Source organism: Ranitomeya variabilis, chromosome 4, assembly GCF_051348905.1.
Source record: "Ranitomeya variabilis isolate aRanVar5 chromosome 4, aRanVar5.hap1, whole genome shotgun sequence".
Lineage (NCBI taxonomy): Eukaryota > Metazoa > Chordata > Amphibia > Anura > Dendrobatidae > Ranitomeya > Ranitomeya variabilis.
This window is the reverse complement of record NC_135235.1, coordinates 403305043-403322086: the sequence shown is the minus strand read 5'-3', so window position 1 is coordinate 403322086 and position 17044 is coordinate 403305043. Positions and strand designations below refer to the sequence as shown.

The 17044-nt window shown below is 44.4% G+C and overlaps 1 protein-coding gene across 7 annotated transcripts; it reads right to left on the bottom strand.

The window, feature by feature from the left end:
• Positions 1–1530: 1530 nt before the first annotated feature.
• Positions 1531–16373, bottom strand: LOC143764940 (uncharacterized). 7 transcript variants are annotated; one of them, XM_077251077.1, is made up of 7 exons: positions 16096–16373; positions 13705–13813; positions 13188–13620; positions 6201–6317; positions 5906–6076; positions 4480–4582; positions 1531–3376 (listed from the first exon to the last, which is right to left on the bottom strand). In XM_077251077.1, exons 3-7 carry the CDS (start codon positions 13611–13613, stop codon positions 2217–2219), a joined length of 1977 nt encoding a protein of 658 aa, XP_077107192.1. In that variant the 5' UTR covers positions 13614–13620; positions 13705–13813; positions 16096–16373; the 3' UTR covers positions 1531–2216. The 7 variants fall into 7 exon arrangements, with proteins under 7 accessions (XP_077107192.1, XP_077107195.1, XP_077107198.1 ...); XM_077251080.1 differs by having other exon boundaries at positions 15980–16161; XM_077251083.1 differs by having other exon boundaries at positions 15958–16136.
• Between the last annotated feature and the right edge of the window lie 671 nt (positions 16374–17044).

The window sequence follows — 17044 nt, the reverse complement described above, 5'->3', positions numbered from 1 at the left end:
ACTTAGTGTCCTCCTGGTGGCAGCAGCATAACACCCATTCGTCCTGTGTCCCCCAATGATACGTAGGAGAAAACAAGCATGTACAAATTCCCTGCCGACTCTCCCCAAAGTCTACTTGCTTACTGTACTACTTACGGATGCGTATGTGATCAAACACGGCTCAAGAGCAGCAGTTACATTTCTATATACTCAGAACATAGAACAGGGCAAAGCTACAGGAGAGTGGAAATAGAAAACCAGGCTTAAGGCTACGTTCACATTTGCGTTCGTCGCCGCATGCGTCCCTATATTTAACATGGGGGCGCATGGACATGCGTTGTGATGCGTTTTTTGACACATGCGTCTTTTTGGGCGCACGCGTCAGGGCGCACAGGACGCAGCAAGTTGCATTTTTTGTGCGTCCAAAAATCATGAAAAAAAGGACGCATGCGTCAAAAAACAATGCGTTTTGCATGCGTTGTGGCCGATGCGTCGCCGACGCAACACACAACAACGCAAATGTGAATGTAGCCTTAGCAAATGCCCCTAAGAAAAAGAAATGTGTGCTCAACCTCTTTAAACTGGCAAATTCTAAATCTTGCACACTCTAACATATGGTTTGTCTTTCATACTTCTGATGAAGGTTCGTTTGAGAATCCCAACTGAAGGCTCAAATGGATCATCAGGGGGCAGGGGCTGCCGTCACTTAGGGTATGTGTCCACGTTCAGGAAACGCTGCGTTTTTGACGCAGCATTGAGCAGCATGCATAAAAAACGCAGCGTCCAGATGTTACAGCATAGTGGAGGGGATTTCATGAAATCCTGTCTCCAATATGCAGTAAAAGACGCATGCGGCACACCCGAGAATACTCACATGCGGCGCGTCTTTTAAGAACACAGCATGTCCTTACATTGCAGAAAAAACTCAAGGACAACGCAGGTGACCTGCCAGTGACCTCACGTGCAGATTTGTTCAGGATTTTACCTGCATAAAATCCTGACCACATCCTGAGGCAATCCTGAACGTGGACACATACCCTTACACAGCATGCTTTTCCTTCCTAAATCGAAGCATCACTTGGCAGTGCTGTAGTTACTCCCCACTGTTCCCATGCTCTGAAACAGGATGGCAAGCCAGTGGAGGAGCGCTGCGAGCAGAGAGGCCATACTGATCATGCATCGAAATTAACAACTGGTGTACATGCACTAGAAAAGCACAGCCAAACCTCTATTTCAGGGAGGAAAAAAAAATGTCATGTAAGTGACAGTAGCCCCCAACCCTTCGATAACTATCAGTTTGAAAATCCTAAATGCATGCATGGAGAAGCAAAAGAATCACAAATAACCAATAGTAGACAGGGAAGCGGAAGGGTAAGGAATTGGTAAAAAAGTGGTTGGATTAATAAAAATAGGTATGAAATTCACTAATAGTGTCAGATCATCCCTTTAATACTACTCCTTTGCACCCCACCCACTGACCACCTATCTCCCCCCCCATTTTTAGGTCTTTTGACCTTTAAATTAAGACAACATACTTATTTTCTCAGAAGGTACTGAGGATATGTTCATGTTTAATTACTAGGGGTTATTAATTACAGAACAAGCACCAGCACACAACAAAAAAAGAAAAGATGGTTATAAAACAGTCTTTTAATAAAGACATTGTTATTTTCAATATGAAAAAAATAACCTGAAGTCGTGCAAAAAAGAAAAGCAAAAACCTGAAATGTGTAACTTAGGTACAACTGCCATCAGAAATTGTAGTCCGTGCAAATAAAAAAAACAAAACTATTGTTTGCATTCATTATATGTAATCATTCAAGCTTATATGTAATAAAGAAAGAACAAAAAAATCCCACTATTTTTGCAAGGAAATGAGCCCATTTTGCGGCAAATTTAAGACAAATAAAATATTGGCAAAATACATCATGGTTGGAAGGACTAACGCTAATACTCAAGACTTTGGCGCAGGAACAACTAAGCTACCAAGAAAGACCAACACAAAAGGAGGGTTGGGTTAAGATCATTACTGGTCAAAAGAGGTCATTGTTTCACAGGTAATACACACATGCTACGGTTCATAAAGTTACAAATAAAAAAAAAAAAAGACTCCACGAACAACTGAGACAAGGAAAATCAAGAGCCTGCCTCTTGTGCACATTTAAAGAAAAATGGCTTCCTCCATGGAAGAATAATCAAGTGTCATCACCTGGTACGAGTGGTCATCTTCGAAAGTCTCACAAGACTGGCTTTATATATATAAAATCACCCACGTTTCGGGCACCTAAGGGACTTCTCTCCATGTGTATGGCCTGATGGACAATCAGATTACTATTTCGAGTAAAACATTTACCACAGACAGGGCAAGAGTAAGGTTTCTCTCCTGTATGACCTGTCAGATGATTTAAAAGGCTAGGTTTGTTAGAAAAGAGCTTCCCACACTCTGAACACGTCAACCTCTCTCTTCGGTGATTCCTCCGATGATTAGCAAAATCGGACCTACGGACAAAAACTTCCGAACACTCTGAGCACTTGTAATCCTTCTTCACCTGTGAGGCAGAACCTTCCTCACCAGCCGCCGCTTCATCTGTCCCCGAAGACGTCTTAGCTTGTGGATGATCTTTGGACATGTGAGTCTCAGTGCTTGTTGTAACCTCCTCTTCATCTGAACCTGAACCCTCCTCAATCGGTGCAAAACTGTATTTTGTCTGTGCGTGTTTAATGAGAGCAGAGACATCGGTGTCAAAGCTACTTCCTTCATCAAAAATTAGAAAGTCGTTCTGCAGTTGGTTACCCCCATACAGCGTGGAAGCGGGTCCTGAATGAGTTGATGGATACGGCTTTTCATGATCTGCAGGTGTAAAATCATCACTTTCAGATGCATTTGCTTCCTCACATGAATCAGTTTCTTCGTCAGAACCATAGGCTGTATACCGCCTACAGGCAGTGGGCCTGTAGTCATCCGTGTCTAAAAAGCTCCCTTCTTCATCTGACACAGTCTCCTTTTTGATCTGAATGCTTGTGTACTGGATTTCGTCAGTGGATGTGTAATCAGTATCCGTGATGTTCCCATCTTCATATGGGACAGGCTCCTCCTTAATCCGAACAGACGTATACTGTATATGACCTGTGCTTGAGGGTTCATCATGGTCACGACCTCCATCACTTGTACTTGACTCGTGTTTAACATGAACATGTGGATGCGGATCTGTGGGATTTGCAGAGGTACAAAATTCAGAATCTGTGAGGTTTCCATCTTCACTTGAATCTGGTTCCTCTTTAATACATATAGATGTACCCACTGTATCTTCTGAAAGGGCAGAAGAAACTCTTTCTTGTGAAGATTCCTCTTTAACAATAGTTGCTTTACAGTGTGACAGGCTTTTTAAAACTGGACCTGGAAAGAATTAAAAACTAACATTAGAAAGAAAAGGGTTGTCCTGTTATAAGTCATCACCTATCCACAAAATAAGTGAAAAGGTATTGATCAGTGTGGTGGTGGTGGGTCCAACAGCCTGGACCAGCGCAGATCAGAGGACTTTTAACCCTGTTCCAATGGAGTGGCAGTGAGAATGCTCGATTCACTCCCTATGAGGCCAATAAGCGCTGTATTTGGCTTTTTCCGGCAGCTCCATACAAAATAAATGGAGGAGTATTCAATTGTCTGACCTGCTGCACTATTATTTTTATTTCTTTTTAAAGCCCCATGGTGCTGTACATGTGAAAAGGGGTTTACATACAACATATAAACTACAATGAACAAACTAAGTGTGGCAAACTGGTAAAGAGGGGAAGAGGACACTGGCCTTGTGGACTTACAATCCACATAGTAATGGGCATGGAAACAGTATGCCAGCAAAGAGGGGTGCAGCAGCTCCAGTGGTAGGGAGGTGAAAGCAGGAACATTGCCAAGTATTTTGTTTGCTGAAGAGATGAGTTTTCAAATTACATCTGAAGATTCCAAATGTGGCAGACAATCGGATGTGTTGGGACGCAGAATTACAAGGGATGGGGTATGCTTGGGAAAAGTCTTGGAGGTGATTGGATGAGGAACATATGATCACAGAGGAGAAGAGGAGGAGATCTTGTGAGGGCTGCAGATAACATTTGGGAAGGCGTCTGTAGATTAGTTGAGATGGAGATAATGAGGGCATGCATTAACATAGTAGGTTTGGGGGATGAGGAAAGGACAAATTCTACAAATACATTTTTTTGTTGGAGGTGGTGAGGACTTGAGTATGTGATTTGAAGGAAAAAGCAGGGTCAAGGGTTACACCCAGGCAGGGGCCTTGTGAATCTGGGGTATGAGTGATGTAGTTCTTCATCAAGTATAAAAATACCCCTATGTGCCGATTGGTGAGGGTCCCAGTACATGGACCCCACCAATCAATAAAAGTTATCATCTATGCTTCAGATAGGTGATAATTTGTTTTCAGTGCACAACCCCTATAATTGCATGTTGTCCCGTAATTGTAAAGTCCAACATGGTGAATCCCTTACCTGGAGATGGAACTCTGTGGTTACTTGCCACCAGGTCTTCCTTGCATCTTTCAACGATTTCCACACCGAAAGAATTAGAAGAGTCTTTATGTTTTTTTGGCTCCTAACACAAAAAGTTATGTTCAAGTTCATCAATATTCTGATACACTACCCTTTAATTTTTAATTTTTTTTTAATTAACTTGTAAAAAAAAAAAAAAATCCTGAAATTTGTAACAAAAAAAACCAAAAAAACTTTGGCTTATGTTTCCAAGACCCGTAGTGTTTTCATTTCTTGGGATATGGAGCCAGGGTGATGGCTTCTTTTTTTTTGCGTCTTGAGTAGTGATGAGCAAATATACTCGTTACTCGAGCTTTCCCGAGCACGCTCGGGGGTCCTCCGAATATTTGTTAGTGCTCGGAGATTTAGTTTTCATCGCCGCAGCGGAATGATTTACATCTGTTAGCCAGCATAAGTACATGTGGGGGTTGCCTGGCTGCTAGGGAATCCCCACATGTAATCAAGCTGGCTAACAGAAGTAAATCATTCCGCTGAGGCAACGAAAACTAAATCTCCGAGCACTAACAAATACTCGGAGGACCCCCGAGCGTGCTCGGGAAATCTCGAGTAATGAGTATATTCGCTTATCACTAGTCTTGAGCTGATGTTTTTATTAATACTATTTTGGGGTACATATACGATGTTTTGATCGCCTTTTATTACAATGTTGAGGCAGCCCCCCAAAAAAGTAATTCTGGTGTTTTGATTTTTTTTTCCTCGTTACGTCGTTTACCAATTGGATTATTTTTATATTTTGATAGATGGGATATTTCTGAATGCAGGGATACACCAAATGTGTATTTAAGTATTTTATTTTCAATGGGGCAAAATGGTGGTGATTTGAACTTGAGTTTTATTTTTTTCATATATAAAAAAAAATTTCCACACAAATTTACTGACTTAGTCCCCTTAAGAGACATGAAGCTTCGATCATCTGATCGCCTGTGCTATACATAACAGGGCTTCAGGTCTGTTATGTATAGCAAAAATTCACAGCCGGTATTCACAGTGGAGTCACAATGACAGGCATGGGATTCTTCTGCAGACAGCCGGCTGTTGTGACAACCCATCAGTGCCCAACGATCACGTGACAGGGATGGCGATGAACAGGATGTGAGGCGCTTCTGAGTGCCATGTTTTAAATCCCACTGTCCATGATTGACAGCGAGATTTAACAGGTTAATTACCACAGGCGGAGCACCACTCCACCCATGACTGTTAAAGGCACTTGTTGCTTGATTAAATCAGCTATCGAGTGCGAGGGGAAAAATGCGGGATCAGCATCAGAGCCCATATTAAAAGGCAGGGATACGATCTTTAAATATACATTAGAGATCTTGAAGGGGTTAAGGTTCCTGCACATCCCACAATTCCCAGTGGTGCTCACCTCTCCAGTGAGCTGCTGAATGATCCGGAAAGCTAATGCCAGTATCTTCTGCTCATTACAAGGTGAAGACCCTGTGAAAGGGCTCTGGGTCCTGCTCCAGCCTTCTGAGACGTGTGGACTGCTGAGGGGAGTAACTCTCTCACCTGATGTTTTCTTCACAACAACACAGTCCTACAAAATTATAATAAAAAAAAAGCAACTCACTGAAGGAAGCCAGACCTCCAACCCCCAAATATATAGATGTGCTCATGTTACTCCTTCTCCGCCTATGCAAGGTCACCTTGAGAAGCCTCACCTCTCCAGTCAGCAGGCACATAATCTCCAGGGTGAAATTGAATATATTTTCGGAAATCTTGCTCCTGTCTCCCGTGTTTTCTCGCGCTGGTGGTCGCTCTTCACAATCTCGTTTTGCCTAGAGGTGAACAAATATCATGGTAATACATACAATGCATGGGGCAGACCTATGTACAGACAGTGGTGTAAAAAAGTGTTTGCCCCCTTCCTGATTTCCTATTCTTTTGCATGTTTGTGACACTTAAATGTTTCAGATCACCAAACAAATTGAAATATTAGACAAAGATAACACAAAACGCAGTTTTTAAATCAATGTCTTTATTATTAAAATAAAAAGAAATCCAAATCTACAGGACCCTATGTGAAAAAGTGTTCACCCTCCCCATATAAAAGAAATTAACTTTGGTTTATCACATCTTTGAGAAGCAGAGTTCAAATTCCCTAGCCACAAGCAGGCCTGATTACTGCCACACCTGTTCTCAATCAAGAAATCACTTAAATATGACCTGCCTGACAAAAGATCCTCAAAAACGATCAGGGTGGATTTGATTTAAATCTAACGGATTTAAATCACGATTTAAATCACTAGTCAGTAAGGCTTGATTTAAATCAGTGATTTAAATCAAAGTTTCTACCTAAACTAGTTCTTGCTACTTTAACATGCAAGTAGATGAAGATTTTTAGAATCACTTATTATATTACTTTTTTCTCCCTAGTTTAATGGGTTAATCATTCATATTTGGACACCACTGATCTGTTGTACTTAGGAAGGAGAAAAATAATCCTGATCTTAATAACAATTTAAATAGATTTATTCAACTGAAACAATAACAACATTACAGCATAAGTTATTTGCTTAAACAAACATCCATGTTTGTTAACTAATTTGGCTAAACAAAATATATATATATATTTTAAGAAACTTAGACTGTCAGCCCAGCCGACACATGAAAAACTTAAATACTACTGTCCCTGCTGTCCTCTGTAGCTCACTTGTCGTCATCTTCATCATCATCTTCTTCTTTGTTCCTATTCATAATCTGGAAAAGAAAAACAAGCTTTCCTGCTTTATTGGGTCCCAACCGATTTCTCAATTTAGAATGAATGAGTCCAAAGGAAGAGAATATTCTTTCAACGCCTGCAGAAGAAGCTACTGCTGTTAAAAGTGAAATCATTAATTGAACAGTCTCTAAATCCAAGCGCTTAAGTGACTTCCACCAGTTTACTGGTGTGACCTTCCTTAAAATATCTTCAGCAAACATATATTTCTTGAATGGTTCCCCCTTAGCTCTGAAGTTTATTATAGTTGGCACTAAAGATGGATGATTGCTGGATACCCATGTCATAGCTAACTCCTCTTCCTCAGCACTTAGGTTTTGACCCCGATATTGGATATTGACAATATTTGCCAAAAAATGAGCTGGAGTCAGTGCTTGTTTCATTCGTTTGTTTACTGCTTGTAATTTAATTCTGTCCATGTGTAGTTCTGTTTTTAAGTGTTCACTCAGTTCCTTCCAAATTTCAACAGCATCCGCAATAAAACAGCTATTTTTCTGTATTTTGTTTAAAGCTTGAGAGATGGGTTTCAGGAAGCTCAGCATATGTTCAACATTTCTCTTAAGCCCAATGTTGAGGATTTTGGCCGTGACAGTGCCATCTATTTTATCTCGATTTTCTTCACAAAGTGTCATCAGAATAGGCCAGTTTTTGATATACTGCTCAAAACAGTCCACCACAGAGTTCCATCTAACATCTTGTGGGAGCGTTAGCTTGGTTCCACCCATCCTTTTCAGAGCTGCTGCAGCAAAATGATTATTACGGAAGTATTTAGCAATTTCAACAACATTAGCCTTTATTTCTGGAACACTTAAGTCTTTGGCTAAGAGGTGCAGCAAATGAGCACTGCAACCATATGTTATTAGCAGCTTTGTATTCCCTCCCTGCTCTTCTAAATCTCTTCTCATCTTGGATACGTTTGCAGCATTGTCAGTGACCAAACTGCGTACTAGACATTTGAATTTTTGTTCACATGTCGTTATAGCTTTTACTGCCACTTCTTGTAAGTATTCTGCTGTGTGTGCATTTCCTGACGTATCAGTTGTTTGTGCAAGGAAGACTTTACCTTCTTCTGTTGTTATACAAGCACATACAATAGGATCATTGTGGACATTACTCCACCCATCAATACTTAGGTTAACAATTTTACCCTCCAGAGCTGTTGCACATTGCTCCATTTCTCTGTCATACACTTGATCCAGCAGTTTCCCTGCAACATCAGCTCTGCTGGGTGGACTGTATCCTGGTCTCAGTGACTGAACCATATTAATGAAATGTGGGTTCTCAGTCAGACGGAAAGAAGAGTTCGTTGCATAAATAAACTGGGCAATTTTTTCATCAATCAACTCTTTTTCTAATCTGCTAGTTCTTATCACAAACCTATCTATGGTGGTTCCAGGAGGTAAAGGTTTTTTCTTCCTTTTGGGTGATGGTGATATGTGGCTGTGGGTGTCTGATGATGATGCTGCTGCTAATGAAGCACTATCCTGGATGGATAACTCTGAAACTGTAGAACAGGATGAAGGTGATCTTGGAGGTGGATAGTTTCCAGAATCCATGAATTCCCCTAAACAAAAAAAGTCAATGCTGTTATTTTATTGTTTATACAATTTCTGCTTATTGTACACAACACATCACTGCCCCTGCCCCAAAAGGAATATTTGTTTTTCTTCATAACTGTACCAAATGACAGTAACATGCAGTAATAATAAGAAATAATTTTTCTTACACATGACAGTTCACTCTTTAGAAATAGAATTCAATAAAAATGTTTACCAACCTGAAGATCCTGCCTGTTCAGAAGTGTTTCTTTGGTCATCTTCATCACCGCACTTCTCATGATGTTGCCTCATTCGCGCCACCAGGCCTTGCATCTCTTTGTTGCATCGTTTGCATTTTGCACGCATGCCTGCCTTACCGATAGGCGAAGGAGCGTCATTAAAATATTCCCAAACTGGGTCTCTTTTACGGCCTGCTGCCATTATAAGGAAAGAATGTAATAAACCTCAGATCGTACACACAAACAGATCCAGACTTGTCTGTTTGTGGCTATGCTGCAGTATTGTGCTCAACGTTTCACTTTCATTTTCTTGTCTGCTTGCCCTTCCTCCTCCTCACACTTAGATTCACATTCTTCTTGTGTTGTGCAGATCTATTCCACTCCAAACAATCAGAAACATATTGTCTAACGTCTTGGACTTGGCACTGAAGGGGTTGATTTTGTATTCATAGGTTTGGAGAACAATAGGATTAAGGTCTTTTTCTCAACTCTGTTCATGTTGTAACATTTTTGCCGTGAAGAAGAGGCTGGGACCTCTGCGGAGTCAAATTCAGTTTTGAGAACTGCGTAAGTAAAGCGAGCGTCTGTGATAATATAGGAGAGAAACTGCCCACTAATCCTACAGAAACCTCTGGAAGAGCATGGCATTGTGAATGTTACACATATACAGCCTTTATTCTACTGAGTTAAACAACTCAGCTTTATCTCATGATGGAAGAACCTTTGGATGGTAAAATATTTTCCTCAAAAAGCAGTTTATTGAAAAAAAATCCGATTTAAATAAAAAAAATCCGATTTTTTTTTTTTAAAAAACATTGATTTTTATCCACCCTGAAAACTATACATCATGCCGCCATCCAAAGAAATTCTGGAACAAATGAGAAAAAGTAACTGAGATCCATCAGTCTGGAAAAGGTTATAAAGCCGTTTCTAAAGGTTTGGGACTCCAGCAAACCAACGTGAGAGCCATTATCCACAAATGGCAAGAACATGGAACAGTGGTGAACCTTCCCAGGAGTGGCCAGCCAAACAAAATTACCATAAGAGGGCAGCAACGACTCATCCAAGAGTCCATAAAAGACCCCACAACAACCTCCAAAGAATTGCAAGCCTCACTTGCCTCAGTTAAGGTCAGCGTTCATGACTCCAACATAAGAAAGAAACTCTGCAAAAATGGTCTGCATGGCAGAGTTCCAAGATGAAATCCATTGCTAAACAATAAGAACAAAGGCTCGTCTCTGTTTTGCCAGAAAATATCTTGATGATACCCAAGACTTTTTTGAGACTATTCCGTGGTCTTTGGGAGGCGTATGTCCCATTACATCTGGCATAGAAGTAACACAGCATTTCAGAAAAGGAACATCATACAAACGGTAAGGCTATGTGCACACGATGCGGATTTGCTGCGGATACGCAGCGGATTTTTCCGCGCAGAAACGCTACAGATCCGCACTGTGATGTACAGTACAAAGTTATTCAATGGACTAAAAAAAAAAAAAACCTGTGCAGAGGGTGCAGAAAAATCAGTGCGGAATTGATGCGGATTTCAAAGAAGTGCATGTCACTTCTTTTGTGCGGATCTGCAGCGTTTCTGCACCCCTCCATGATAAAAATCCGCAGTAGCAAAAACCGCAGAAAATCCGCGGCTGCGGATTCTGCCAGAAGATGTGGATTTTGTGCAGAAAATTCTGCACCTCTTTTCCTACGTGTGCACATAGCCTAAAATGTGGTGGTAGTGTGATGGTCTGGGGCTGTTTTGCTGCTTCACGACCTGGAAGACTTGCTGTGGTAAATGGGTCCATGAATTCTGCCGTCTAACAAAAAATCATGAAGGAGAATGTCCAGCCATCTGTTCGTGACCTCAAGCTGAAGCGCACTTGGGTTATGCAGCAGGACAATTATCCAAAACACACCAGCAAGTCCACCTCTGAATGGCATGACTTTAAAAAGGAAGTTCATGCTCGAAAACACTCCAAAGTGGCTGATTTACAACGATTTAGCAAAGATGAGTGGGCCAAAATTCCTCCAGAGCGTTGTAAAAACTCATGGCCCAACCAGTTATTAGGTGTAAGGGGCAATCACTTTTTCACACAGGGCCCTGTAGGTTTGGATTTCTTTTTCCCTGAGGCTATGTGCACACGTTGCGGATTAGGCTTAGGAATTTCTGGTGCGTATTCTGTCTCTCCTGGCAGAAAACGCACCTGTGTTTTTTTGTGCGTTTTTTACCCCTGCGGTTTTCTATAATGGAATGGGTACAAAAACGCTGCAGATTCACAAAAAAGAAGTGACATGCTACTTCTTTTAACCCCTTACCGACATCGGACGTACTATACCGTCCGATGTCGGCTCCCCTGCTTTGATGCAGGACTCCGCGGTGAGCCCGCATCAAAGCCGGGACATGTCAGCTGTTTTGAACAGCTGACATGTGCCCGCAATAGGCGCGGGCAGAATCGCGATCTGCCCGCACCTATTAACTAGATAAATGGCGCTGTCAAACGCAGACAGCGGCATTTAACTACCGCATCCGGCCGGATATGACGTCATCGCCGACCCCCGTCACATGATCGGGGGTCGGCGATGTGTCAGGAAGGTAACCATAGAGGTCCTTGAGACCTCTATGGTTACTGATCCTCGGTAGCTGTGAGCGCCACCCTGTGGTCGGCGCTCACAGCACACCTGTATTTCTGCTGCATAGCAGCGATCTGATGATCGCTGTTATGTAGCAGAGCCGATCGGGTTGTGCCTGCTTCTAGCCTCCTATGGAGGCTATAGAACCATGGCAAAAGTAAAAAAAAAAAAAAAGTAAAAATAAATGTGAAAAAAATAAAAAAAACCATAAAAGTTTAAATCACCCCCCTTTCGCCCCAATCAAAATAAATCAATAAAAAAACAAAAACAAACCTACACATATTTGGTATCGCCGCATTCAGAATCGCCCGATCTATCAATAAAAAAAAAGCATTAACCTGATCGCTAAATGGCGTAATGAGAAAAAAAATCAAAACGCCAGAATTACGTTTTTTTGGTCGCCGCGATATTGCATTAAAATGCAATAACGGGCGATCAAAAGAACGTATCTGCACCAAAATGCTATAATTAAAAACGCCAGCTCGGCACGCAAAAAATAAGCCCTCACCCGACCCCAGATCATGAAAAATGGAGACGCTACAGGTATCGGAAAATGGCGCAATTTTTTTTTTCACCACTTAGGTAAAACATAACCTAGTCATGTTAGGTGTCTATGAACTCGTACTGACCTGGAGAATCATATTGGCAGGTCAGTTTTAGCATTTAGTGAACCTAGCAAAAAAGCCAAACAAAAACCCAGTGTGGGATTGCACTTTTTTTGCAATTTCACTGCACTTGGAATTTTTTTCCCGTTTTCTAGTACACGACATGGTAAAACCAATGATGTCGTTCAAAAGTACAACTCGTCCCGCAAAAAATAAGCCCTCACATGGCCAAATTGACGGAAAAATAAAAAAGTTATGGCTCTGGGAAGGAGGGGAGTGAAAAACGAACACGGAAAAATGAAAAATCCCACGGTCATGAAGGGGTTAAACCGCAGCGGATTTTCCGCAAAGTGTGCACAGCATTTTTTTTTTCTCATTGATTTACATTGTACTGTAAATCAATTGCGGATCTGCAGCGTTTCTGCACTGCAAAAAACGCTGCGGATCCGCAGAGAATCCGCAACGTGTGCACATACCCTTAATAAGAGACTCTCATTTAAAAACTGCATTTTGTGTTTACTTGTGTTAAGTTTGTCTAATATTTAAATTTGTTTGGTGATCTGAAACATTTAAGTGTGACAATCATGCAAAAGAATAGGAAATCAGGAAGGAGCAAACACTTATGATATGAGATGCTGTTGGACGAGATGTGGAATCCCAGAAGCATATATGGAGTAATTCACTGCACACTCTTTGCTTCAAGAATGCAAACACTTATTTATGCAGACATGTAGTAGATATGAAATGGACATTAAGGTGCAGGGAGAAGTGCGACAATGATAAAACGTTTCGACCCCTGGGTCTTGTTCACAACGTCACTGAGTGCGGGAGTGCCTCTACTCCATACTGCACCCAGTAAGGTGATGAATGAGGTGCTGGCCATTCAGAAACAAAGTCCACTCTCACTTAAGGCACTCACCAAGTCACCATGACAACAGAGCAGAGGGCTGAGGTCTACAACACGAGGGCGGTTGCGCTGACGTCGTATAAAGGGATCCACATGAACTCTCTTACATGGCGGCTTCACCCACTGCTCGCAGGCCCTTGGCAGAGATATACCTTGGAATACAGAAGGAATGGCATTTCTTTTCAAAGTCTTGCGGAGGCCTCCGGGTACGTAACAATCTTCTGTAAAATGTTTGGAGCAGACTCTGTAGGTGTCTATTCTTTTGGCCTCCAGGATCCTTTCAGCAGTGCTGTCAATGTCCCCAAGCTCCTGCCCGCTCTGCTGAATGTAATGAAGCCACGTTCTGATCTTATCCAGGCGATTCGGAAATACGTGAAAGATGATGTTGGGCGACAACCTCTTCGATGATGAGCATCGCTGGATGAAGCATCGTGGCATTTTACTCCTGCAGGGAGAGGGCAGCACAATGTCACACCTGCTGACGGAAGGAACAAGAGAATGACGGTGAGCACCCGGCAGCACCACTAACCCTCTGACTACCAGCTCTGTGGAGACTTCTTCATCTGGTGAGGGTGAAGATTTAGAGGCTGAGGGTTGTCAGCTACTCAATAGAAGGGTGAGGGTGGCTCTACGAGGACCTGCGGGGAGAAGGCACAACAGGATTACTGTGGAAGCTGAACATCGGGATGAAATGTCCAACCATAGAAACTAACAGACCCCGACGAGTAAAGATGGCCCTCCATCACGGAGGGGACTCGGCACAAATGATAGGAAGTGCACATATGGATGAATACAAAGGAAGGCTTAGGGTGTGTGCCCACGATCAGGAATTGCTGCAGTTTTGACGCTGTGTATTTATGTAGCGTCAAACCCACAGTGCCCAGGTAATACAGCATAGTGGAAGGGATTTCAAGACATCAGATGTCCACCATGTGCACCTGCGGATCACCCAGGGACACTGACATGGGGTGGAATTACTTATCTTCAGTAGAAGGCAGCGTTCTGGACGCAGCAAACACGTGCTGCGTCCACTGTGCTGCTACTGTGGGGACCCAGCCTCTAAGGGAGCAAATACCTGGACACCTCCAAATGTGGAGTAGGAGCTGAGAGAGCACCAACGCCCGGCGGCGCGCCAGATCCGCCGAGCACCAACGCCCGGCGGCGCGCCAGATCCGCCGTGCACCAACGCCCGGCGGCGCGCCAGATCCGCCGTGCACCAACGCCCGGCGGCGCGCCAGATCCGCCGAGCACCAACGCCCGGCGGCGAGCCAGATCCGCCGAGCACCAACGCCCGGCGGCGTGCCAGATCCGCCGAGCACCAACGCCCCGGGGCGCGCCAGATCCGCCGAGCACCAACGCCCCGCGGCGCGCCAGATCCGCCGAGCACCAACGCCCCGCCAGATTTACAAACCACTACATCCTGAGGCACATCAGGTCTGCAGAGCATTACACCCCGTGGTTTGCTAAGCCTGCAGAGCATTACACCCCGTGGTTTGCTAGGCCTGCAGAGAATTACACCCCGTAGTTTGCTAGGACTGCAGAGCGTTACACCCCGTGGTTTGCTAGGTCTGCAGAGCATTACACCCCGTGGTTTGCTAGGTCTGCAGAGCATTACACCCCGTGGTTTGCTAGGTCTGCAGAGCATTACACCCCGTGGTTTGCTAGGTCTGCAGAGCGTTACACCCCGTGGTTTGCTAGGTCTGCAGAGCATTACACCCCGTGGTTTGCTAGGTCTGCAGAGCATTACACCCCGTGGTTTGCTAGGTCTGCAGAGCATTACACCCCGTGGTTTGCTAGGTCTGCAGAGCGTTACACCCCGTGGTTTGCTAGGTCTGCAGAGCGTTACACCCCGTGGTTTGCTAGGTCTGCAGAGCGTTACACCCCGTGGTTTGCTAGGCCTACAGAGCATTACACCCCGTGGTTTGCTAGGTCTGCAGAGCATTACACCCCGTGGTTTGCTAGGTCTGCAGAGCATTACACCCCGTGGTTTGCTAGGCCTGCAGAGCATTACACCCCGTGGTTTGCTAGGCCTGCAGAGCATTACACCCCGTGGTTTGCTAGGTCTGCAGAGCATTACACCCCGTGGTTTGCTAGGCCTGCAGAGCATTACACCCCGTGGTTTGCTAGGTCTGCAGAGCGTTACACCCCGTGGTTTGCTAGGCCTGCAGAGCATTACACCCCGTGGTTTGCTAGGCCTGCAGAGCATTACACCCCGTGGTTTGCTAGGTCTGCAGAGCGTTACACCCCGTGGTTTGCTAGGCCTACAGAGCATTACACCCCGTGGTTTGCTAGGCCTGCAGAGCATTACACCCCGTGGTTTGCTAGGCCTGCAGAGCATTACACCCCGTGGTTTGCTAGGCCTGCGGAGCATTACACCCCGTGGTTTGCTAGGCCTGCGGAGCATTACACCCCGTGGTTTGCTAGGCCTGCAGAGCATTACACCCCGTGGTTTGCTAGGCCTGCAGAGCATTACACCCCGTGGTTTGCTAGGTCTGCAGAGCATTACACCCCGTGGTTTGCTAGGCCTGCAGAGCATTACACCCCGTGGTTTGCTAGGCCTGCAGAGCATTACACCCCGTGGTTTGCTAGGCCTGCAGAGCATTACACCCCGTGGTTTGCTAGGCCTGCAGAGCATTACACCCCGTGGTTTGCTAGGCCTGCAGAGCATTACACCCCGTGGTTTGCTAGGCCTGCAGAGCATTACACCCCGTGGTTTGCTAGGCCTGCAGAGCATTACACCCCGTGGTTTGCTAGGTCTGCAGAGCATTACACCCTCTCTCACCTCCACCTGCAGATTGTTATACCTGCCGTGCTGACTCCCCATATGTAGGGGAATGCTTCCCGTCTCCTCCACGCCTTACCCAACCCTCAGCTGCAGAGTATTACTTCCCGGTCTCATGCCCCGCCGCTCGGTACCTACACTCCTCAGGACACGGACGACGTCGACCCGATTACTCCGCCTTCACGTTCACCGGAATTCCGGGGCATGCAATCGCCGCAGTCAATCACGTGTATTGCATCCAGCCAATCAGGCACCGCGGACGGATGACTGCCCTGTCAGTGGTCACGTGTCATTAGGGGAGGAGCCTGTGGCCTTTTGTGTCCTGAGTGAGCAAACAGCGACGGCTCCGGCGAGTCGACCATTTGATGACAGGAGACCGGGAGCTCTAACTGCCTCAGACGGTCACTTTGTCAGTCAGTCAGTGCTCCCTATATCGGTCACATAAGGCCTGTTCACATTTGACCTGGATTTCAGTGTGAATTCCTCCCTGAGGTGGACATTGTTGGCCATTTCATTATTGCATCCTCTACTGTCCAGTTTTTGCTGTGTTTAGCCTGTTTTGCATTTTCGCCCAAGGTATCCTTTTAGTTTCTCTTTTTTATCTCTATTTTCTGTTTGCTAGTTATGTCAGAGTCTGAAACTGCGGCATTTCAGGGAAAAAAAGCATACTTTACTAGCTGGTTGGGACCGAGCCGCACTGTGCACTAGTCGTACCGGCGGGTCCTCCGTGGCTTCTCCCTGGTGTCCGCTGCCTGAAATAACAGGTGTCTGCCTACCTTCGTGTATAGGCAAAGGCTTGTCAGTCACTGGCAGCAGTAGGGGGGGGGGGAATCACCAGGGATGTTAAAATTGCCCCCTAAAAATAATAAAACCCTCTGAGTGCCCTAAAAAGTATTAGTGTTCGTATTTTGTCCCTAGAAAGTAAGACCGTCTCCTACATGCCTCTGACAATTATAATACACAGTGCCCCATGCCTCTTAAGTGCCCACTTAACATTTAATATCCCAAGTTCCCTTAAAAAGTAATAATGTCCCAACAGCCCCTACACACAGCATTATGTGCCCCACATCCCCCTATACAGTACATA